At 36.0% G+C, this 26,021-nt stretch overlaps 1 protein-coding gene across 2 annotated transcripts in view; it reads left to right on the forward strand.

Annotated features, from left to right (window-relative positions):
- FSTL4 (follistatin like 4) overlaps positions 1 to 26,021 on the forward strand; it is a 467,659-nt gene that overhangs the window by 34,083 nt on the left and 407,555 nt on the right. For both annotated transcript variants that reach the window (XM_087709547.1, XM_087709548.1), the window contains exon 3: positions 6,684 to 6,714. In XM_087709547.1, the coding sequence (XP_087565673.1) occupies positions 6,684 to 6,714 (31 nt within the window). The remainder of the gene's footprint in view (positions 1 to 6,683; positions 6,715 to 26,021) is intronic.

A 26,021-nucleotide genomic window follows, 5' to 3' on the forward strand; every position in this document is an offset into this window, starting at 1 on the left:
CCGATTTGGACAAGGGCCTAGTAGATCTGGACAGATTCCAAAGGGCACTTATAGATGTTTTCAGCATCTGATAGGGAGTCATTCTGAGGAACTAGTCAGTCTCCGGAATAAAGAGATGTATGTACCATCCTGTGAAATTACTGGATTTACTGATACACTGATATACTGAAGCAATAATCTGTTTAAAGTTGCTGACTGATTACTATAGGCCAGTGATGGCAAACCTTTTTTGTGTGTGTACCCATGCTTGTGCATGTGCCCGCAAGTCCACACCAATTCAATCCTCCCTGCTCATCTGCTCATGCACACGCAGCCACTCCATGCATGTACATGCAACCCCTCCCCAGTCTCCGGAGGCTTTCCTGAAGCCTTGGATGGGCAAAAACGGCTTTCCTGGTCCCCCAGAAGCCAGAAATGGATCATCTCCATAGTTCCGGTTGCCCCATTGGGGCCATTTTTTGCCCTCCCCAGGCTTCAGGAGACTCTCCGGAGGCTGGGGAGGGTAAAAAACAGGCCCAATGGGCCAACCCAAAGTTTGGGGGGGGGGGATAAACTTCTGGTTAGCTGGTTGGGCCTGTTTTTCGCCCTCCCCAGTCTCCAGATGCTTTCCTGAAGCCTGGGGAGGGTGAAAACAGCTTCCCCCGACCCTCTGGAAGGCTGAAAATCAGCTGGCTACCCCGCACATGCACACTGGAGCTAACTACTGGCATGCCAGCAAATATGGCTCTGCTTGCCACCTGTGGCACATGTGCCATAGATTCGCCACCACAGCCATGGGCTCTTATTTCTGAGCTATATCAGGTAATGTCTTAGCACAATGAAATCTGTCCATCTTGTCCATGCTCTTCCTCAAACTATATGGGTGGAGACTAGATGGCATGCTTTTTCTGTGGTGTCCCACACATCGCACCTTTTACCAGAAGTACAAGTGGTTTTCTTACCTGAATTTTTGAAACAATTAAACCTACATTTTGGATTGTAATTAAGTTTGGATGTCAGTAATAGGAAAGTTGATGATAAAGTTGTTTTAATAGAACTTGCATTTCTGTTTCTAAATTATACTATTATTAATCTAAATTATACTGTTATTAATCTGTTCTCCTCTCAGAGTCCATGAGGGTAGGATATAAATATTGTTAAATAAACAGTAAACAGTGTGTTTCCCTCTCAGAGTCCATGAGGGTAGAGTATAAATATTGTTAAATAAACAGTAAAGGATGACATTTTTATTTTTTGTATATTGTGTACCTCCTTGCCTTATATAGTGTTACTCACATTTTTGTAGGTAGTGGGAAGCAGAAGGATTTTCACAAGGGCTCTGAAAGACCCTGGGGCAGCATTTCACAAATAAATTTTCTCTAATTCACTCTGGCTTGAATTCCACATGGGCAAAGGTGAAGGAAGTGACCAGGGAGTATCTTGTTATGTTGTATTCATCTAGATTTGTTGATTCTGAGGAAGTGGATAGGGTGAATTATGATATGTGTTTATACTTTTCCAAAATCTGAGAACAGTTGCAGTGAGAACCATGACATCAAAAATATCTACATAATAAGAACCCAAAATTAAAATAATGGCCAGTATTTGCAATATCAAAGGCAGAATCAAAAGTATTGCCTATTAACAAATACACTATATTTCCAAAAGTATTTGCTCACCTGCCTTTACCCCTATATGGACACTGTAAGTGACATCCCATTCCTAATCCATAGGGTTCAATATGATGTCGGTCCACCCTTTGCAGCTATAACAGTGTCAACTCTTCTGGGAAGGCTGTCCACAAGGTTTAGGAGTGTGTTTATGGGAATTTTTGACCATTCTTCCAGAAGCGCATTTGTGAGGTCACACACTGATATTGGACAAGAAGGCCTGGCTCTCAGTCTCTGCTCTAATCCATCCCAAAGGTGTTCTATTGGGTTGCGGTCAGGACTCTGTGCAGGCCAGCCAAATTCATCCACACCAGACTCTGTCATCCATGTCTTTATGGACCTTGCTTTGTGCATTGGTACATAGTCATGTTGGAAGAGGAAGGGGCCAGCTCCAAACTGTTCCCACAAAGTTGGGAGCATGGAACTATCCAAACTGTCTTGGTATGCTGAAGCATTCAGGGTTCCTTTCACTGGAACTAAGGGGCCAAACACAGCTCCTGAAAAACAACCCCACACCATAATCTCCCCCCTCCACTTTACACTTAGCACAATGCAGTCAGACAAGTACCGTTCTCCTGGCAACCGCCAAATCCAGACTCGCCCATCAGATTGCCAGATGGAGAAGCATAATGTGTCTTCACTGCTGTAGATCCAGTGGCATTGTGCTTTACACCACTGCCTCCAACGCTTTGCTTGCACTTGGTAATGTATGGCTTGGATGCAGCTGCTTGGCCATGAAAACCCATTCCATGAAGCTCTCTGCACACTGTTCTGGAGCTAATCAGAAGGCCACATGATGTTTGGAGGTCTGCAGAAAGTTGGTGACCTCTTCACTCCTGAGAGCAACCCATTCTTTCACAAATGTTTGTAAAAACAGTCTGCATGCCTAGGTACTTGATTTTATGCACCTGTGGCCATGGAAGCGATTGGAACACCTGATTCTGATTATTTGGATGGGTGAGCAAATACTTTTGGCAATATAGTGTAGCTTGTTACTAAATCTGCTTCTTCACTAAGACTAAAACTGCTTCAGAGCAGGAAATAAAAACTTAAACTCCTTGCCTTTTATAATTGGTTCCAAAATTGCCTCAGATCTGTTCTGTCTTGTCCTCTGCATCTTTATGATTCAGCAAGTCTGTCATGAACTAGTTCTACATTATGATTACAGCTTACACTATTGTATCTTGAAGTGCAGAAAATTTACAACAGCTGGTAAAAATCACATCCTGCACGCATGTAATAAATTTTAACCATTTCTAATCCCATCTATTTCCTAAATAATAAAGATTTCTGGTTTCTGCTAAATAAGAACTGAACATGCATTACAGTTCAAAATTCTATTACAGTGTATCAGACAATAAAGTTAAGAAGATGGAAAGAAGCTTTGAAACAAACATCATTAAACAACTTATAAGAAATTGTTCCAAGAGATGTCTGCTTAAAAGAATAAAAGCTTAGGTTATTACAAAACTTGGTTTCATTTTTTTAAAGAAAACTAACTAAACAGAGCTAAAACTAATTCTGGGGAATATTCCTGGACATAAAGTTTTTTTTTTAAAGTCAACTTTATTAAGTTTAAAAGAGAAATAAAATGCAAAATAACAAAATAAAATGGGGGAAGGTTATCAAAAATGGAAAAAGTTAAAAAGTCATAAAAATTACCTTCTTACATTTTTTAATTTAGGTGCAAACATAGTAAAGTAATCACTTACTCTAAATTAAAATAAAAATTCAATGACATATAAAAATATACAAACTAGACCATCAAAATAACTGTTACGGTATAGAGAATTAAATGTGGGGGAATTAGCAGCTAAAGGAGAAGGGGGAGTAAAGAGTGGGAGGAAATATCGAAACAGTTTAGTGTTATCTACTGGTTCCCAAGGAAATGTAACAAGTCTGGTGAGATTCTTGTAACATAGGTGATCAACAACAAAGAAACAACTTTGGCTTATTTACAAAATTGTTCTGATTCCTTGTGCCTATTGTATATCAAAATGATCACTTACTCATTTATAAACATAAGCATAAAAATACATAGTCTGTCTAATAGTACCAATAAAATGCACAATATTTCTATAATCATAACAAATCTAATCATCAAATCCTAAAATCAAAATGTCATTCTTACCCTTCTCAAGCAAAAAGTCCAAATAGTCCAAAAATCTAATTGTTTCCAATTAAAAACAAAGCTAAATAAGCTCTTGTCTTTCATTGAAGTAGTCAGTGTTGTCATCTCTGTCCATTCCATTAATTTTACAATCCACTTTTCAGTTATGGGAATTTGTGTGTATTTTCACCTCTGTGCGTATAAAAATCTAGCTGCTGTTGTCATATATAGAAACAATTCCCATGTTTTGCTAATATACGATATCTGAAATAAAAGCTTCTGATTTCAATTTTGCACTCATTTTTAATATTTTCTGAATCAAATGAAATATATAATTCCAATATTTCTTGGCAGTCTTGCATGTCCACCAAAGATGACAAAAGGAACCTTAACCACATTTCCAATTCATCTCTTATTTTAATTTAGGTTCTCAATAAATATCAATAGAATAGCATAAGTTAACCATGTTTGTGTAACTTTAATTTCTCTTCAAAAAAGGTTTCCTGGAGGTTACAGTTGTGCTTTATCTGTTCGAAATACTCAGTATGGAATGTTTAACGAAGTAATTTTTAAAATCTGTCTTAACCTTAAGTCTACCATACCAAAGATAGCTGTGGTGCCACCCAGAATGTCCCAATAGCCATTATGAAAAGCAACAAAACAAGTTAAATAGCCACTATACAGGACTGGAGATCTACTTTCAACAATAAAAGTGGGCTTTTGTTTTAACCTAAGCAGTCTTGGGAATGAGGTACACCTGAAATTTTAATTCATTTTATTGTCTATCTTAAAACATTGATAGAGATACACAGTATATGTTAGAAGTGTATGATTAATCAGTTTTAAATATCTACCCTAATATTAGTACTTCTTTGCATTGGCAAAAATCCAGAACTGTTGGATTATGAATCTCTGAGGACAACAGTGGCATTTTAGAACAGCTTAACAGAGCTTCTACTGCTTTCCTTAACACGTTATACTCATTTGTCATTGTTAAGTGTCTAATGATAATTACAATATAGGTTGTGAATGATCAGGTGGTTAAATATGTAAAAATAAGATGTTGCATTTATAGTAAATACATTTAGTTCTTCAGTTGCTTTTTGCATATGGACACCCGTGTATATAAATATCACTGTATTCTCACAGCATTAGTATTGTTGGAGAGTGGTTGAAACTGCCTACAACTCTAGGTTGTAGAGACAATTGTGAGATATTGTGTCTCCATTATTATAATGGAAATATTTTTATGTATCTATGTATTTAGTTTTTATTTTGCCTTACCTGTCCCCCTGGCTTCTGAGCTTCAAACACTATGAGAGAAACACAAGCTTGGTGGTTTTCCAAGTTATCTTCAGTAGGCTATATAAAATTATCAAGGGTGAAATTGACAGACTAGTAAAATGCCAGGGCCTGGAATTTTTTCCCATTTGTGTAGAAAGGAAATTTATCTTGCTGTAAAACCAGTGGCAGCTAAGAATGAGATAGTATTTTTATTCATTTCAATTCAGCAGAAACAAAGCAATCGTGTATAACTTTTTGAAGTTTTGGGGATTAAAAATGAAAAGAATGTAACAATGCCTTATGTCTGCTTAAGTGTCACATTATTACTTGATTTTCAAGTTTACTTGACAGCAAACTGGTAGCATTTATATCCAGAATTCTCTAATAATTTTAAATTTGGAATAGCATACTGGCCTCAACTTGTAAACAAATTATATCTGTATCAGAATCAATAATAACACAATTAGAATGATGGTGAAAGTATGTGATATTGTAATTGCTCTCAATTTAATTTTTTTTATAGAATCCAGAATAAATCAACATGTTAACATTCTAGACAATATTACAGCTAAGAGGCTGTGCAAAAAATATAACACATCTGTTCTTTTTAGTTTAATGCTCCGTGGGTCCAGATATTCAGATAGGTGTTTTGTATCATTTTCTAATGCCATCATTACAGACCTGTTCTGTACGTAGTAATAGGCCTATTATTCAAGAGTTTGCATGCTTAAATATTTGCCTCAGTAAGTGTAGATATGTTAAGACAAATTTTTGGTTGTATATATTCAACAGCTTTTATTAATGTTTTAGTTATTACAATTATATAATGGTTACTGAAACCATTACTAAATATTTCAAAAAATATAAAGCAGGAGCAAGAGGTATAAAAAAACTTGCAAGTTTATGACCAATATGACATGGGGCCAGGATATCTGAAGAATCACCTTTCTCTGATTTTCTCCACCCACTCCCATCAGGACTGTCAGGAGAGGCATGCCCTGACTTCCATTTATTAAAGTACATCATCTAGCACAGGGGTGTCAAGCTCACAGTGTCACATTGTCGTCTTGTGAGGTATCACAGCTTTCCCCCCCGTTCACTAAACTGGAGGTGGGCATGGCCCGCATGTGACGCATCCAGCTTGCGGGCTGCAAGTTTGACACCCATTATCTAGTAGAACGGAACAGTTCTACAGAAAGGTGTCTTCCATTGTTGCACCTGCTCTCTGAATCACTATTTCCACTGAGATTAGATAGCACCTATCTAATTGTTAGATCAGATAGCACCTATCTGATTGTTCTTCCAGGTATGGGAGATCAGAGCTTAGATAAGCCTGTGAAATGTTGTTAATTTATTGCTGATGGTTATCCTTGCTTTCCTCCCCCCCCTTTCTTTCTGTTTTGTATCTATTTTCATTTTCCTTCATTTTCCTTTCTTTATATTGTGATTTTTAACTTTGTCTACTGCCCAGTGATTTTAATGAGATGGGCAGCCATCTAAATCAAATCATATAAGTAATATTAATATGTAATAATTATAAACTTTAATTACAAATGTATTTTGAAATGATCGTCAAAATTTTCCCATGTTTTTAAGCAGAATATATAATAAAATACATATGTATATAATTTTCCTTATAGGAATCAAAAAGGGCTGAAGTCTCAAGAAAAGGTAAGCAAATACAAATTGGTTTTTATTATTGTTCCATCAGGTACATAGTTCTTCATTGTGAGTAAACTTAATTTGTTGCTAAAGACTAAAGTGAGTTATTTGGGTTTTCAATTATTGTTAGACAATGGATTTTTTTTAAAGAACTGTTCAAATGTTTCCCTGATGTTTGATTTCTTGGTATGCCTTTGAAGTATGCAGTAAATTTAGAACTTTGTTGTGGCATATAAAAGTCTTTAGAGTCTCTTGAAGACCAACAGAATAGTAGTAAGTATTTTATTTACTGATAAAAAGACACTCTTTTAAAGTGTAGCTCAAAAACTGTATACAGTGGTGTGTGACTGTTAAATGTTCCTTTAAAGAAGAATCTTTATTGAGGTGGGTTTTTTTTACAATATTGTAATATTTCTTTAAAGTATCCTCTTTTGATGAGCTTCTAGTAGTGTAATTCATTTAGCAGTAGACATAATAGATAATCATATACATTATTAATAATAAATAATCCAATCCTAGCAGTTGGGGATAGATATTCTTCAATCATAGTTACAGCACATTTGGATAGAAAGGCTGGACTAGTGTAAGTGACTAGTAGGTATAACTTAATTGTATAGTTGAGATATAAGAACAGACTTCATATTGCAGTCACAGCCAAGCTTCATTTTAACCATTTGCTTCACTTATTTTAACTTTGGAGTGAAGGAAGCAAGTGAAACTACTGTAGTGTAGCAGCTGCTGATTCTTTCTGTCAACTGCCACTTGAGTTAAAGCCAAAAGGTTATTGGCAAAATGTCAAGATTGTTGTGTGATTGGGTTTTGATTGGTGGCTGTCTAAGAATTTGGAAAGAGACTTGAAGTGCTGAAAAACAGAAGCCACCCCCCCTCTTTCCCCCCCTATTCAATGTGCTTTTCTTCTCCTACAAGCAAGAGGTTGCAATTGGTGGACTGCTATGGCGTTAAGGGAGACACAGTATTTGGAATTTCCTTTTTACAAAAGTATAGTCCTTTAATACTAATTGGCAATGGTCAGATGCTGGCTGAAAAATCAGCAGTGAATTTAAGGTTAACTTTCCAGTTGTGTTTAACAGATGTTCTTGTCAGGTTGTTCTTGTATTGTTACAGGTTGAGCAATATGTCTTTTTTTTTTTTTTAGCAACACTTGGTTCTCAGGATATCCCATCCTGTCTTTATTTGTGTCAGAAGTGCCTTCAAGTTATAGCCATGTCATATTCCAACACTTAAAAATAGGTCATAGTTATATAGCACATGTAAAAAGTATTTAAAATAAATAGAATAAAATTAAATGGCATTCACCCAGTAGTGGACCATATCAACAGCATTTTCTTCTGACAGGTCTTCCTCTGTACATGTTGAAGGACATCATAAGCACCATAGTATATGTAAGATGGATTGTTCTCCACATTCATACAGAGAAAATACCATACTTTAATCGCACAGAATACAATTATATCATATTAGAAGTTTCTCATAGGGCCCTATGGGCTTAGCTCCTACATTTTTGAGAGTATGGAGTAGTTCATGTCTATACTTACAAAGTTGAGGTTCATAAGTACGCCAGAAAAGTAGCATAAAAATAATATACATTACAGTAATAGACAATTTTGATACTACAGTCCACATCTGCTGCTTTACATTACACAAGTGCACATTTCCATTAAATCCCTTTCTTAGAAAACTAGCATTGAACAATGACTGATACAATTATGTTTTACAATTGATCTCCTAGCATTCCTGATCTACCTAATCTATCTCAATTCTTTATTAAATAGATTACTATTATCTCCAGTTTTGTTTGCATAGCATTTTGAATTAAACCACACAGTACAACATTCCTTATAATTGAAATGTTCCATCATGAAAAAAATCCAATTATTTGCCAGTTCTTGTGAGACGTACTAGCAAAGAAGTGAAAAATAAAAAGCTATGATTGTTGTTGATTAATTTCAAAGGAATTTTCCAGCCTCCTCTTAGAATGTTTTGCTGTGCAGGATAAAAACAAATACTCAATAAGGAAGACTCAGTTTGATGTGATGGTTAAAACATCAAACTAGAATTCTAGTTCTACCTTAGACACAAAGTCAGTTGGGTTAATCTTAGCCTGCCCTAGGAGGCAGACAATAGGAAATCATTTTTCCTATTGAAAATCTTGCCAAGAAAACTGCAGACTTATCCAGGCAGTCTCCATGAGTCAATATCAATTCACCAGTACACATAAACACACATAAATGTGAGCATTCAAACATACAAATTATTCATTAATAATAGCATTTTAAATCTGACACTCTCATTATTGAAAGTTTGAAATCGTATACATAGTTACGAGTTCATGCCTTTAATATTGAACAAAATAATCAAAAGAAGGTGAAACTAAGTAGCAGAAATATAGGCATCCCAAAGGTGCTTTTTCAAGAGGCAACTGGATTTTCTGTTTTTTTTCTTTGAAGACATTTTGCTTCTCATCCAAGGAGCTTCTTCAGCTCTGAAATTTATTCAAAGGAAAACCAGAAAGTCCTGTTGCCTCTTGAAAAAGCACCTTTGGGACAACCATGACCTGGATGACTGAGAATCTCCATAGACAGAAATACAGGCACTTTGAAAGTACAATCATGATACAGCCACGTTAGAGTTTTGAAAGTATTGTGAGAAGGTACATTTTCATGTCTCTAGGATCATCCTTCACATATTTCTGTCAGTTGTTTGTTGAAAAATTAAAATTATTGTTTTGACATGGATGTTTAGGAAAAAAAATGTTTCTTACCAATTCTTGAAAGCACGGGTATTATGCAGATCTTGTTCATGGTACTTAGTCATTGCGCATGCTGTGCATTGCTCTTGGTTTTCTCTTTATGGAAAGTATGAGCAGTACTGCCTGAACAATTTGATATTGTGAAAAAAAACTTTTCACCTATTTTATATGTAATATAAAGTGCTCATCCACTCATGTAATATATGAACAATAATAATTGGAAAGACCAACAGCTTCTACAAACAATAGTCTGCTATTTCAGACAATTTTTTTGTATTGGAAAATATACAAAACCTAAAGCATTACTTGAAAAAAGAACTGAGAATCAGAATAAAATGATTTAAAATCAGCAGTGACTGCAGATGACTAACTAGAGTGGCTAACTATGTGTCTTTGGTTCTAAGTTCTTTGTAAAGGAACCCCAGGATCCAAAGAATTAACAGGTTTTTTTTTAATTTAACAACAACTTCCAGTGAAATGAAAACAGATTGTGAGCAGCCAATAATTTTAGAGTAGGTAGCTATAAATAATGCTGCCTTTCAGCACTGAATTTTAATGATAAATACTAGCAAGGAAAGGAACCGATTTTTTCCCACCTCCATTCTCAGCATTTGCAGTTGTAAGTCATATTTTGCTACATTGTGTTTGCTTTCATCAATCACTTTTTCCCAATACAATCTGTCAAAGTAAGCACTTTTGAATTGTAGACAGCAACACAAACAATAGATGTGAAGAAATTCTTCAGTGCCAGTCTGAACTTTGCCTCTCTATAATCAGAAAGTGTTTGAAGATTTACAAGCAGTGGCACTGAAGTCAAGATTGGTAAATATATGACTGATCACAGATAATATCCCAGGGAATTTGCTAAAAAGATCAGGAGGTATATGTTATATTAGTAGACTTGGGTCACTTGTCTGCCCTTCAACTCCTCCTATGGCGATATCCTATCTAAAATAGGCTGCATTTAACAAAAAAGCAATATAAATAACTACAGGTAGTCCTTGACTTACAACAGTTTAGTGACTGTTCAAAGTTACAACTGTACTGAAAAAAGTGGCATTTTTCACATTTACTACCACATGGTCCTCTGATTAAAATTTGAATGCTTGACACCTGACTCATATTTCTGATTGTTGCAGTGTCCCAGGGTCATGTGATCACCTTTGGCGACCTTCTAAGAGGCAAAATCAGTGGGGAAGCCAAATTCACTTAGCAATAGTATTATTAATTTAACAACTGCAGTGATTCACTGAACAAATGTGGCAAGGGAGGTCATAAAATGGGCAAAATTCACTTAACAACTGTCTCATTTAGCAACAGAACTTTGGAGTCAATTGTGGTTGTAAGTTGAGGACTACCTATACTTCAGCCGAGGTGGCGCAGTGGTTAGGGTGCAGTACTGAAGGCCACTACAGCTGACTGTTATCTGCAGTTCAGCGGTTCTAATCTCACCGGCTCAAGGTTGACTCAGCCTTCCATCCTTCCGAGGTGGGTGAAATGAGGACCCAGACTGTGGGGGGCAATATGCTAACTCTGTAAACTGCTTAGAGAGGGCTGAAAGCCCTATGAAGCGGTATATAAATCTAACTGCTATTGCTATTGCTATTGCTATTTTTATATTGTTTCATACCTCATGCTAAATTAAAATGTGGAGCATAATTGGTTTAGTAGCCACAAATCAAGTCACTTTTGCATATAAACAATGACTTGTTGTTGTTTGGTCACTAAGTCATATCCGACTCTTTGCAACCCCATAGACCCATGATGCTGAAGCTATGGCACGCGTGCCAGAGGTGGCATGCAGCACCTTTTTTGGGGGCATGTGAGCCATCACCCCAGTTCAGCTCCTCTGCGCATATACATGTGGCTCCTGCTGGTCAGCTAGTCTTCAGGTCTCTGCTGTGCATGCATGGGGGGAGTGCACATGCATGGGGGGCAGTGCACATGCAAGGAGCACACATGCATGTAGGGGTGTGCATGGGGGCACACATGCATGGGCAGGGGTGTATGCAAGCACAGGATGGGGCATGCATGCATGGGGGCAGGACACATACATGGAGGTCACATGCACATAGCATTTTGGAGGTTCGTGCTTTGGGGACTCGGTCCGGAAAAGGTTAGCCATCACTGCCATAGACCATACCATGCCAAGCCCCTCCCCATCCTCCACTGTCCTGGAGTCTGCTCAGACTCATCCCCATTGTCATTGATGACATTATCTAACCATCTCATCCTGTGCTGTCCTCTTCTCCTTTTGCCTTCAATCTATCCCAACATCAGGGTAGCTTAGGGTAAACACTAAAGTAAAGAGAGTAAACACTAAAGTTAAAGAAAACATGACCTTTACATGAGAACACAAGTTTCATGTGAAAGTAACAAGATTTATTTTGTGTTGAATTTTAGGAGGTTTTGGGAACAGTAACAAAAAGGAGATTAAGTTGTGAAGGTCACTCCTATACTTAAGACTTATCTGGAAGAGTGCTGCTTTGCAGTCGTCTGGAATTAAACTGGAAGTTCCATGCAGCTTTTCTCTTGGTGTCAATATTATTCTAGGAACTTGTTTTTCATGGTCAATAACTTTCTGTAATACTTAATAAGACATGACATCCATTTGGCAAATGTCTGGTCAAGGGGGAATTGGCAAGTAAGGGCGGGAGGTATACTGTGGCAGAAACACTGATTATCAGACTGGTTTATCTGATAATCACTAATTGACTGAGTTGAATTGATAGACCAAAAGAAGAAATAAATACATGTGCTGAATATGACATAGATATGTTCCAAGTGCATGAAAGGGCTTGGGGAGAGGAGACTGTTAATGAACCTGAAGCAGATAATGAGTGGCCCCTTCTGAATTGTCTTGCTTATTTCTTTTTTCAAGCACTTCTTTATTATTTTTTCTTTGATAAATGTTCTACAGCATTTTTCTTCTGGGTTTTCTATTTTTTTAAATTTCAATTGTTTAGCTCACCCTTTCCCTATAAGTTCTGAAAGGAAAGATATGAACTGAGTCTTTCCTTTCCTGAAGAGGAGACCATGATGTTTGGAATGGGGAGAGCAAACAATGGATTAGACCTCAACAAAAAAATTACATTCCACCCCAAGATTTTGCTTGTGGAATCAGGGCAGGCTCTTCTTTTCTTAAACAATTATTTCTGTATCATTGTCCAAGAAGTGATACAACTAATTAGGAATCAGTGTGGATGGCCTCTAGTCTACTTGCTCAATGTAAATCATATGAAGAATCAAGGTAGATACTGTTCAGAGTTTCCTGAAATGTTAGATAACTGCAACATACTGTACCGCTTAGATGTACTTAAATGTATTCTAGCTTTTTTCAAGAGTGGCAGATGGTCACATTATCCAAACTAATTAGTATTACCTTTTGTGTTCCTCTTGGTTGTCACAAAATCTAGTGACACTAAGCTCTTGACTCAGCAGTACCTGCTGCTGTCCCTCCCACTGTTTATTCAAGTGATTTCTTCCTTTTGGAGCAGTTTTGCCCTTATTATTTTCCTATAACCTGTTTAGCAGTTCTGCAGGATTACTCATTATTATTCTGCTTTTAAATGGGTGCTTTGCTTATGTTCTGATTTTGCCCTATTTTTCAATTAGTGAAATAGTCCTGTTTCAATTTTAGAATAATCGTTAATGTTCTTCAGAGTTCTATGGTTGTATAAAACTAAACCACTGAGCCTAGACTGGTGACTGTCCAAAACATTTTATTGCTTCATGGTAAAAAAACAAACAAACAAAAAAACCCCAATCTCACCTTCAATAGACGGAATGCACTGGTTTAATCCTAGCATTCTTCATTGCACCTGGATGTTACAAGCTATTTTGGAGGCATAGGATATCTTATATGCTTTCCATTCTTTAGTAGTTGCTGCCTAGTGAGTCTACATAATAAACCTGCCTAATGATAGGACTGGTTCTCACAAATCAAGTTGGCGCCATTCTCTACCAGGACATTTCTTAAACTCTAGCATCTAACTTACCTTCATTATTATTTTTTAAAAAAGGAAATCTATGAAATATTGAAATAGATAGGAATATTTAAAATATTCAAATTGCTTCTTATCAGATGAATTAATGTTTTCTGCAAAATTTCATATTTTAGCTTTCTTTTCCATAGTGCTTTGCAAGACATAGTGAGCAAAACATGCTATACCAATGGTGACGTATCAAAGCACCCATTCAGGTGACTTATTGACATTTTGAAGGTCCAGTTTGCATATTTATTGTGAATGTGCAAACAAGTTCCTAGCTTTCTTTGCTGATGTCAATGGAGGGTATTTGGAATTGTAAAGGATGATCTGCTCCTTAAAAAAACAAACAAACAAACAACACATGGCTGAGTAATTGTAGTCAGTTTCTCAGTGTCTGCAAATTGCAGTGGCTTTCTAACCTCCATTTGTCAGCGAAGCTGCTAGATGTGGCTCAGAGTCTTCGGGCATAATTATTCATTTGTTCTTATTTTGCTTGCAGACATCCATTCAAGAAATTGATGTCAGATGATGATTTTTAAAAAGCCAGTCAGTCAAGAAATGATCAAACCAATCTTTCCATTGCTACTTATCTAACTTTAACAAATGGTATTTATTTGTAGGTTTACCAGCAGTCCTTTTCAGGGCTGAACTGAGCTGCTGAATGTGTGGCTGACAGTTTCAAAGCCTGATTTCTTAAATATGTTTAAAGCAAGGAAAACATAGCTACAAATATGGATTTATTAACATATGCTGCATATGTTGAGTATCTAAAATGAACACATGCCGATTTTAACAAGTATTTGTAATGTTGATAAAGTGTCATCTGTTTTCTGGATAGAGTCTGAAGGGATATAGGATGCCATCTGACCTTGATAATTCTAGTTGGCCTTGATGTCTATTACAGGAGGCCTTGCTGTCAGCATCTGTTGTATGGCAATGCCGCTAAAAATGATGTGTGCCACTGTGATACTCCCCTAATATGCACTAATTAAGATTCTAAAACACTAACAGTCCAAAAGCTGACATAGTTAATTCCCTGTAATTGTTATGGGGTTGGTGATAGGGAATTAAAGTGGGAATTTTTTTTTTAAAAAAAGGTGAGAAAGAAAGGAAATGTTATTTCTTCCAATATTGGCTCTAACATTGAATGAATTCTTTTCTAAAATACTACAAACGTATCCTTGAAGCCATGCTAGAAATTTGAAGACAGAAATAAAAACAGAGTCTTTGTTTCACCTGATAATTGAGTAGCTTAAACGGAATAGAATAATGAATTGATCCACTTTGTTCATAAAACTACACCATATGCAGTCATAAATATTTCTTTTATTGAAAATGATATGCCATGCCTATGAGATCTTGCATTCTTGCTTAGAAAAAAAAATACTGATTTCATCAAACCATGTACTCTTTATTCTTGATGTGCTGATATCTGCATATGATAAAATTCCCCAAAAACCCTCTTTTGCTCTAAATTGCTTTAATTTTTTTAAAAAAGTTTTAATTTTACCATAAACCCCTTAGAATAATAGAATCAGAGTGTTGAGAGAATCCATTAGGTCATCAAGTTTCAACTTCTGCATCGAAAAATTTAAATTAAACATTCTTAATGGTTGTCTAGCTTGCCCAAACACATTCAGTAAAGCAGAGCTCACCACATCTCTGGGTAATTAGTTCCACTGGCAAATTGTTCCTACTATTTCTCTTAATGTATAATTGGAATCAAATGTATACTTTTTTTGTAAATTAAAATCATTATTCCATATATAGTCATTGACCTTCTGTATAATACTGCATCCATGCAGGGAAGAAATTTCACATACAAAAAAAAATTGTAATTGTGTTAGGTTTTGACTTACTGACAGGGTTGAAGGAGGGAACACACTACAGAACATTCTGAGACCACAGGAATAGTAGAATTGATGACATTCTGAATGATGGGTTGTTCCCAAACACAGTCTTTGGCATACCTATTATTATAAATACATACATCTATTCACATTTTCATTGTGAATACAATACATATACCAATGAGATTTCCTTCAGGGGTGACATGAGACACTTATACTCCTCAGTAATCCTGAACAAGGTTGTTGTTTTCCACAACTTGAGAGTGATCAATTCTCCTCACATTAAATCTCTGAAAAACTTGATGCATAACAATGTACTGTGATGATCATTTTAATTCATAGAATTTGTAGAATTCAGCAGGGTAATTTTGATATATGTGAATCTAGAACATAATGTGGCTGAATTGTGTTATCATGAGGCAGTTGTGCCTCCATTTCTTTGTGGGGGAAAAACCACTAATATTTTGTAAACAAGTTAGATTTGCTAAAATCATGATCCTAACAGGCTTGCCGATTCGCAATATGGAATCTGGTATGGCTACCTTAACAAAATACCAGTTTAAGGATTGATTATGTTGTCCCTGTAATGTAACCTATAGCTTTCAGCCACCTTCCTTACCTTTATATTTTTAATTTGACAGTTGTGCAAATGAAACATTGGAGTGCAGTAGCTCATCATTTTTATTTTTAAAAAATGTTACACATTTGTGTAAATGGATATGCCCCCCCTTTAGCATTCTGTTGTTTTAATTTTGTTTAAAATTAAGCCAAAGTGTATGGTGTTGCCCTCTAATTAACCATATAGGACTCACTTAGTAGAGTACTTACTCCCCCCCCATTTTTATTTTTGTCTATGACAAAAAGGGGAGGAGGAGAAACAGCCATTTGTCTAAAATGGTATAAGGTCTCCTGCTTGAGCAGGTGATTGGACTGGAAGGTGTCAAAGGTCACTTCCAACTCTATTATTCTGCTAACAATATCTTTTTATGAATTTGGCATCACAAATGGTACCATCAGCAACCCAGGAAAATTCCTTAGTAATTCAGGAAAGTAGAGAAAGATTGAGAAAAAGGATTGTTGTTCTTTTCTTACTATGAGTTTTTCTGTATCTGCCCGCAAACACAGTATTGCTGGAAATCTGACAGTTGTAATGTAACCCATAGTGTGAAGTGTTCTTGAACAACACAGCCAAATTGTAGTATAGGAAGAAAAGGGGTGGGGGATAAGATTGTGAATCCTATAGCCAATAGATTATCTCAGTCTCTTCAAGTGAAAAGCACACACTGTTGCCCTGTAAACCAGCCATTTTTTTTGGATTAAGGAACAGTTTATGCTGGAGTGATACCAGTCTCCCCAAAGAGAGAATCAAAATGTTTAAGCATTTAACAAGACAAATAGTACTAATGCAAAACTTTGCCATATACTAATTAATGCATTAATCATTCTGCCCACAAGTCAGGGAAACACACGCAACCCAGTGCAGATTGCTTTATCAAAAGGAAAAACAATCATTTTTCTCATTATTTTGCAGCTGCTGTCACATTAAGCCACCCTCTTGGAGTTACTATTTTAAAAAAAGGGGGGGAAAGATTACGATCCAAAAGGGATGTTTAACAATGACAAAATACTAAGAAATAATTGTTACTATTTGAACATGTAAAATATTATAACTTTATTTTTAATACTCCTTATTTTATATTGGTTCATAACTCATAATTAGGTAATCTCATTAAAACCTGTCAAACCTCATCTACAAGTAAGGTCAGGTTATCCATAAGTATTTTTTCATTATTTTTAACCTGAGATCATGATGTTGTAAACAACTGTCAGTTTCTATCTAAACATACATTCATGTTACCACCAACCAATGGCTTCTATTAGGCCTTTAAAGACTCCTATTGTATAGGATAATAACTAAGAAACTGGACTATGGATCAAAAATATCCTGGGTGGGATTTTGTACCATTCATGGTTTCCTTAAACAGTTTTAGGCAAATAATTTATTCTTAGTCTCAGACTCTCCAATTTGCAATAAATCAGGATAATGTTGAATATAATACAATTGTACATAATTGATGCATACATTTTAGGTAGATTGCAATCCATTACAAACTCTTCAAAACTTTATACGAAAATACATAGGTTTTTGTTGTGGCCCAGCAGGAGCCATTGGAGCTGCCAGCAGACTCCAACAGCGAGGGGCTTTGACTAAAGTGAAACTAACTTGGCAGGCTGGATTGCAGCCAAGGTTTGTTTGCATTGCTGGCAAGGTTTGTCGGACTTGCTGCCAAGGTCCTTATCTGTTTGTTTACTTGGCTTTCAGCCACCGAGATTCTGGTCTTGTTATTAAAGGACATTCTATTTAAGTTTGTCTCAGCTTTCGTTACTGGACGGAGGAGGGGGTCAGAACAGGTTTTTATATTATAAAATGTTAAGAGTGTTCTGTTGAATGAACATTTTCCTTTCCCATTCAAAAGGCAATATGTTGAGATATTGTTTATTTTTACTATTTAAGTTTAGAATATCTGAGTATATGGGAGAAAAAACAGTCTAATGGCATAATGGAAGAATGGCAGAATGAGGAAAAAAGAAAAAAATACCCATCTTCAAAATGTTAGTTATAAATATATGTTATTTCTGTAGTCTAATAAACTATAATCACCATGCACATTACCCATTTGAAGTGAGATGCATAAAGATGGTGGAGTTAATTATCCTATTAGGGACTTGTCAGTGGTGAAACTTAATTATCAGTTTGTCATTTCCTGGCAGAAAGTGAAAACAGCTTATAAAATGGGGAAGAGAGAAGAAAATAAGAGTTATCAATTCATCAACTAGTGTTAGAAACAGTGGTAATCAAATCAGAAAATTCTGATTAGTAGAGAAAGTCAGTGTGTAATATCTTGCTGAAGAAAACTTTATAGAATTCTAATCATCATCATCATCCAACTAAATTTCCTTTCTTGATCATATAGAAATCTGATGTTTCTGTACCTTTCACAATTATGAAAACAGTTAGCTTCTTGACTTAGAAGTTATTCAAAAGGTTTTGAGAAAAATACTGAATGATTGTTCATGATAAATTATGTACTATTCTAAGTACAATACCAGGTTCAGGATGTAAGGGGCTCCTAGGACACACTGACTGATGGTGCCACCTTTTGCTAATGTAAAAATTCACATTTTTAAAGAATGGTTTGGAAGAAGGGGGAAAAGTGGTGCCCACAGAGTTCTGGCAATCTAGACTAGTGCCAACTTGGTCTTAGCCTAAAGCTGGCTTTGCCTGTGTACAGCAGAAACGCTGTTTTGAATATATCAGAGAGTCTGTTTAAAATCAGATCAATCATGCCTTTCCTTCATTTCAGATATTATGAGAAAATTCATTTGGGATATTATGAGAAACTTTCATTTGCTTGATCAATACTAAGATGAATGCCTACAGCATAATACTTTCTTATACCTACAGACCCTTATGAATAAGGGAGAAACTTTTTATTGCCTTTTTTTTCTCGAGTGAATAACTAAACTTTTTGTTTCCACACTTCTATTACTTCTAATCTTTTCAGGTCAGGTCAGGTCTGGTCAGAGTTTCTTTTGTTGTTTGTTCACTCTCACAAAAGGTTCTCACTTCTAATCTTCTGCAGCTGATTTATGCATATTACAGAGCCCTTGGCTTACAACCACAGTTGAGTCAAAAATTTGTGTTGCTAAGTGAGACAGTGAGACAACCCCATTTTACCCATTTTATGATGATTCTGGCCACAGTTGTTAAGTAAATATGGCTTCCCCAGGTTGCAAAAGGTGGTCATAAGATGCCGGAATACTGCAACCGTCATAAATATGAGTCAGTTGCCAAGCTTCTGAATTTTGATCACATGATTGTGGGGATGTTGTAAGAGTTGTAAGTGTGAAAAATTCATGTCACTTTTCCCCCCGGTTCCATTGTAACCTCAAATAGTCACTAAATGAACTGTTTTAAGTCGGGAACTACCTATATTGACTTCTTCAGAAAAGCCTTTTGAAAATGAATCCACTTCTTTAAATATTCTTTATTTCCTCTGTATTAAATGTTTAAATTTCCTACCATTGAAAGAGCTTTCTGTTACTGCAAAATTGCTCAGACTTACATGAGAAATTTTTAACTTACTTACTGGAACTATACTACCGCATTTTTGTACAGGGATGAACATATAGTATATTGCAATTGTAACGTGATCTTCAAGATGATTTTTAGCACAAAGTTTTGATTCCTCAAGAGAAACCATGTTTGGATCTCAGCATAGAAATTTGAGGGGGGGGAGGGGGGAATTGTGCTTAAATTGAAACTTACATTGCAGAAATTAATGTCACTTCATGCTTACAATCAATTTAAATGCTATTTAAATTCATTACATAGCAACAATAAATTTCCAAAAGAAAAACTGTCACAGAAGCTTTCCAGACCACAAGCCCATCCATTTACCTGGCCTTTAAAATGCATTTTTAAATAAATTAGGAATATTTCTGAATTGGTAGCCTTCTTCCCTTATTCCTTTATTCATTTATTTAAACAAACAAGTTTCAAGATTGAATCTAGCAATCCTAGTTTGTCCTTCTACCCTCAATTCCCATAGTCCTGCTGAGGAATGTAATTTTCCAAACATAGCAAGGGGGCTGGATAAATTCCTTATTTTGCATTGCAAGTTGTTCCAAAGAATAGAGATATTTACTGAAAAGGCATACCATTGAGCCCCAGTATCCCACAGCTCCAGCACTGTAAATATACTCATTTTCTCCTCAATCACAGATAATCATGGATGTGATTTTCCTGCAAGTATCTGTGCACTAAGCCATGTAGGGATTTAAAGGTGGTACACATCACCTTGAAATGGACCCAGCAGCACATAGGTAATAAATGCAGTGATTAATAGTGATAGCACTTAGACTTATATACAACTTCATAGTTCTTTCCAGCACTCTCAAAGTAGTCTACAGAGTTAGCACATTGCCTCCAACAATCTGGGTCCTCATTTATCAACCTCGAAAGGATGGAAGGCTGAGTCAACCTTGAGCTGGTCAGGATTGAACTGCTGGCAGTTGGCAGAGTTAGCCTGCCATACTGCATTCTAACCATTGTGTCACCATGGCATAAGTGTTACATAGGTGTTACATTACCTTCCAAGTGGCAAGTAGGCTTCTACATATTGGACCAGCTATATCTCAAAGAAGAATCTTAGAACATATTACAATACAAAAGACAACAAAGTTGTGAATCACTATTGCTAGGGAACCTAGGTACAAAAAGACCCACAGTTTATAGTAGCAGAACTCCCAAATCTAGGATGATCCCCAAGTTCCATGTCTGCTCTCTGCTGCTTTGGGAAGCCCTACTCAGACATAAAGTTGGGGCTTTGATCAAGCTGGATCCATCATTGAAAAATGACACAGCTTTGTCTTGCATAATTTAAAGTGAGCTTGTTTTGATCTTTACATGCAGCAGGCACCAGGTCAGAATGTTTACAGCATTCCCATGTTATCCTGGGTGGAGATGTGCAGGTGGTTATCATCACTCTGTATTGACAGAAGAAACTTCATGTAGATCTTAAACAACCCTGTGGAAAAGTACAATGAAGTAATCATAGATATGATCATTCTTCCCCAGTCCAATAGCAGTTGGAATGGCCTGCTTAGGAAGGACTGGTGTCATTGCAATATGGGCCTCTAAGTTCTAACCTTTGCATTGCATGACGGTGACAGTTACTGAAGGAGGCTGAGATATCTGATAAGATCAAGAGGGCACACGCTCTCTATCCAAGATCGATAAAAGATCACCCAAGAGAGTTGCAGTTTCCCTCATCCAGGCCCAAACTATCCTGACTGTAATAGGAAGAAAGGAACCGCATTAAAATGGAGCATACAGCATCAAAATAAACTCTGTCTCCCATATTCCTATTTGCATTCATAACAATTAGGAAATAAATAGATTTAAGGGCTATTTGGCACAACTTGCTAATAGCTTGTTCAGGTACATCTAATAGAAGAACAGATAAAACAATCTGATTGTTATCTTTGCTAAACATTTTCCCCACATAAAAGAGAGAAACCATTTCTTTACACTGAGTATGGAACCAATGCATCCTAGTAAATAACTGATGTAATAATATATAAACAGAATATAATATGCTTTTCTAGATGGTACTTTATAAGACCTTTTGTTAGCCATGTTTGTTCAAACATTTCTGTTTCCTATATAAATGCTCTCGCCAAGATGTATTATTGCAAACCGGGTCCTGGCTTAGTAATTAGAGCCAGTGTTTGTGAATTTATTTTTAATAAGCTTTTGGAGTCAAGGAGTGAAAAAAGTGCTGTATATTTAGTAATTAAATACTTTTTAAAATAAATTTCATGAGTATTTTATTGTATGCTTAAATACATATTTACTGCACCAAGGTAAACCTGAATGAGGAATTCTTAGTGTTCAATTAATACAAATATTGAAAAGTCCCAGAGTTGAACTTGATTCAATTTATTCTTGTTCTACAAATATATTTTCCCTAAGCTTACAGATACATATTTATAAAAAAATATTTCCTAATTTTCCTTAATTTTATGGAATACACAGACACTCACACACACACACACACACACACACACACACACACACACACACACACACACAAATAAGCATAATTTTAATTGAATAAAGTACAAAATTAACTAAAATTGTTAATTTTAAATTGAATGGAACTTTTAGTGTATTGGAACGTAATGAGAATGCACCTGAGAGGGCCAGAACCATTTTCAAGAAATTACATAATAAAAAGAAAACTCAAAGTGATCAGGAAAAATACCTACCTTGGCCTGGACAATGGACTGAAATCCAGCTTTAAGTGGATGAGACTAAGCAAATATTTGTTTACTGCTATTCTGTGCTTATTTACTTGTCCTTAGTCAGAACAATTAGGCAAACAATTGCTTAATTTTTAGCATGCAAAATAGTCAAATTAAAATGTATGTATGTATGTATGTATGTATGTATGTATGTATGTATGTATGTATGTATGTATGTATGTATATCATTGGAAGAAGCTCATAGATATATCTCAAATAGTTGAAGCCTGGCTTAATCTTTTTAATCTACTTTTAATTCATTAAAAAAAGTTAAAATACAAAATTCAAATTTTCTTCAATCCTCTTAGGAAAAACTAATTTATCAATTTTCCACTCTGTCAGTTTCCCACTGTTGTGAAGGATTGTGAACTTCAACTTTTGGGAGGCATGAGCAATCCACTCAGTTAGTTCAAAGTCTGTAAGATCCATATTTCTTCCAAACTTCTTCACTAAATCTGCCACTTTTAAATCAAATTCTTTTTGTGAATCTGATTTATCTACACTTACTTGCATCTGAACAATTTTTTCAACCATTATCATTTCATCAAACTTTTTTTAAAAAAAACTTTCAACTAAGGATTGCAAGTTACCAAATGGCTTATTTTTTAATGCCAGCTACATTTGCTTGTCTGTAATCTGATAATTGTTGCTCTGTGTAACTTAGCAACGATAGATAAGAGAATGCAGGAAACAGAGAATATTGAATTAACATTCCCCAGAGTGAAAAAAAAAATAAAAATAAAGAAGCAAGGAAGATATTTTCTGGATATTTTGATTCAAAATTCAAAGAAAAAAAATAAGCTCCAAATTTTTTGCAAGTTAATAAAATGCAGAATTCCTGTGGTAAGATTCCAGTATAGATGTAAATCAAATGAAAACACTTTCACTACGCAGGAACATACAGTTATTTCCTTCCTTTCTGCCTAAGCAAAGGTTATTCAAAACAACAAGATAAATCAAAAGGAAAGGAAAAAAAAACAGATAAAATCCAGAAGCAGGTTAAAATAGATCAACATTCAACCACCCAGTCGATTTTTAAAGTTAAAGAGCAAAGTGAAACAGAAGCTTCAAAAAGTGAAGTTAAAACACAGGTATACGTACTTAAGAAAACAAACTGCTGAGAGGAAAGATGGATGATTGGTGACTTTTCAACAGCTCCCACAAGGAACTGCAGACTTCAAGGTTCTTCTTCCCAGGTGGGTTGATGGGTATCTGGAAGCCATCTTCCTAAGTGCTCTCATTCAGATCCAGGGAGCAGCACTGCCAAAGAACCAGCTTTGGTAGTAAAATCATCAAATCGGCAGGAAAAAATCAGCAGGAAAAAAGAAAAAAAGTTCCTACTGTTCAGCAGTCATTTTGTGGAGGAGTCCTGACATCTAAAATTTCTGACAACTGAACAAAGCATCCCTCATTACTAGCTATTTGTTCTGGGAATGTTGTGGTTTATAGTTCAAGACCATTTGGTATGTCTTAAGTTACCTACTCCTGATATCCAGAGACTATGTCTTAGCACTGTGATTAACACTGATGATGTTATGTAATTGGGTAATGAAAAATCAGATAAAATCAGATGCTGATTGTTGTTTCCATTATAAATTATGCAAGATTGCATTCCCCACTGGAGAAAAAGGCATCTGTGATCTGACTACAGGTTTGATTTTTGTATGGTGTATCTTCTCTCTTGCGGGCAGATCTTAATCTGTGCTGGCACTGAGGCAAAATGAAGAATGATACTGTGCCAGAAAGATTTGGAGAAAGAGAACACAGCAGTTCATAAGTATTGGAAGGGTGTAGCAGTTAGAAGGACTGCTGAGTGAATGCATAGTCATCAATGAGTAAAAAGGAAGTTGACAGCATGAGTTTAGGGTGTGCAATGGAAGGCTGCAGAATTTTCTATTAATTCTGAACATAATTGCAATGGTAAAGTCACTGCTTCAGCAAGATCTTCTTTTGTTCCTTAGCATTGCTTTAAACATGATACCAAGAGTCCTTGCAGAGCAGAAGATAATGTATAAATGATAAGCTTTCATCCAGCTCCCAGTGCAAATAAGTAGCCAAATAGTTTTGGCTTGAGCTGCAGGTACTTGATAATGAGGTTTACTGCCTTTGCATTATGTGTTCCATTAGACAAATGGCAGGTAGAAATAACAGTGTGGACTAATCCGGAGGGATATTAAGTACATTCTAGCAATAAGAAATCCAGGATTTCTCTGATTTTGAGCCTGTTGTTCAAACTGGGCAATGAAGAAAGGTGAATTATGTTGTTTATGCTGTATGACATTAGCATATTGTATTTTTGTTTCATTAGTTTATATCCTTAGCGAGACTTAGAATAAGCATAATTCATCATGGTTGATACATTAGAAATATTATTGTGTTTATTCGAATCCTCAATAGATTTACCACATCCATGATTTAATAGCTAAAATTCTATAGGGCATCTTGCTAAACTTCCTGAATTTATGGGCATCAGAAAAAGGAAGGTACTATATAAACTACATGCTTGTTTACAGTAGCTAAAAGATGAACAGAAGATAAAAAAAAAAAAAATATGATTATTTTTCCAGGAGATAGGGAAGTTTTCAATATTACTTTTAACCATGTTCCTGTCTTACAATATACTTCCAAGATGTTTGTTTATATTCTGATAGCAGAGGAGAAAGATTTTTCCATTCAGAAACAGCAGTAACAAAATGCTCTTTGCCAATGATATCAATTCATTTTTATCTCTTGCTATCTGCACTCTATAGGATCAATGTGCACACATAAATTGATAATTCATTGCGAAAATAGCATTATTGAAAAGACTGATCCTATCATTTGCATGAGAAATGGGGATCGTCTATCTTGGGAGGCATTGCTTATGGTTGAAGGGTATGTATGAAGGGGAGGTTGTACGGTATGTACAGTATATGAGCAGATTTTTTTTGTAACTGTGTATATAGAGACTGAGCTTACCTGGACAATTGCAAATATGTTTTCTGGCAAATGCATAGCTAAATACCTGCCATGGTATCTGGGGCTCAAATACACTAACCAATCAACCAACCAGAATAGAGCTGAAAGAGACCTTGGAGGTCTTCTAGTTCAAACCCCTGCTCAAACAGAAACCCTATACCATTTCATATAGGTGGCTGTCCAGTCTTTTCTTAAAAGCCTCCATTGATGAAGGATCCACAACTTTTGAAGGAAAGCTGTTGCACTGGTTAATTGTCCTCACTGTTAGGAAGTTTGTCTATAGTTTCAAGTTGCTCCTCTCCTTGACTAGTTTGCTTTGGAAAGTAAGTTACCCCCTCCTCTTTGTGGCAGCCCCTCAAATATTGAAATACTGCTGTCATGTCACCCCTACTCTTTCTTTTCTCTAGACTTGCCATATTCAATTCCTGCAACCATTCTTCATATGTTTTTGTCTCCAAGTCCTTAATCATCCTAGTTGGTCTTCTTTGCACTTTCTCCAAAGCCTCTAAATCTTTTTTGTAATGTGGTGACCAAAACTGATATGGTCTTTCTAAAGATTTATAAAGTGATATTAATACTTCATGTGCTTTTGATTCTATGGCTCTGTTTATACAACCAAGATTGTATTAGCTTTTTTTGGCTGCTGCTGCAGCATACTGCTAGCTCATGTTTAAGTGATCGGCCACTAGGATATTGTCAACATTACATTTCTGTCCTTGAATGTATCAAATGATTTTTATTATTCTTATTCATTTGAGCCAGTGTTACTCTAGATGACTGCCTGGAGTAATCCCTACATAATTTTGGAAGTGCTTTGCCATTGCCTTAGAACTGAGAGAGTGTGACAGCCCAAGATCAGGCTTTGTGCCTAAGGCTCAT

This window comes from Thamnophis sirtalis, unplaced genomic scaffold (assembly GCF_051295495.1).
Source record: "Thamnophis sirtalis isolate CommonGarterSnake01/CBP01778 unplaced genomic scaffold, rThaSir2_p1.2 scaffold_3, whole genome shotgun sequence".
Lineage (NCBI taxonomy): Eukaryota > Metazoa > Chordata > Lepidosauria > Squamata > Natricidae > Thamnophis > Thamnophis sirtalis.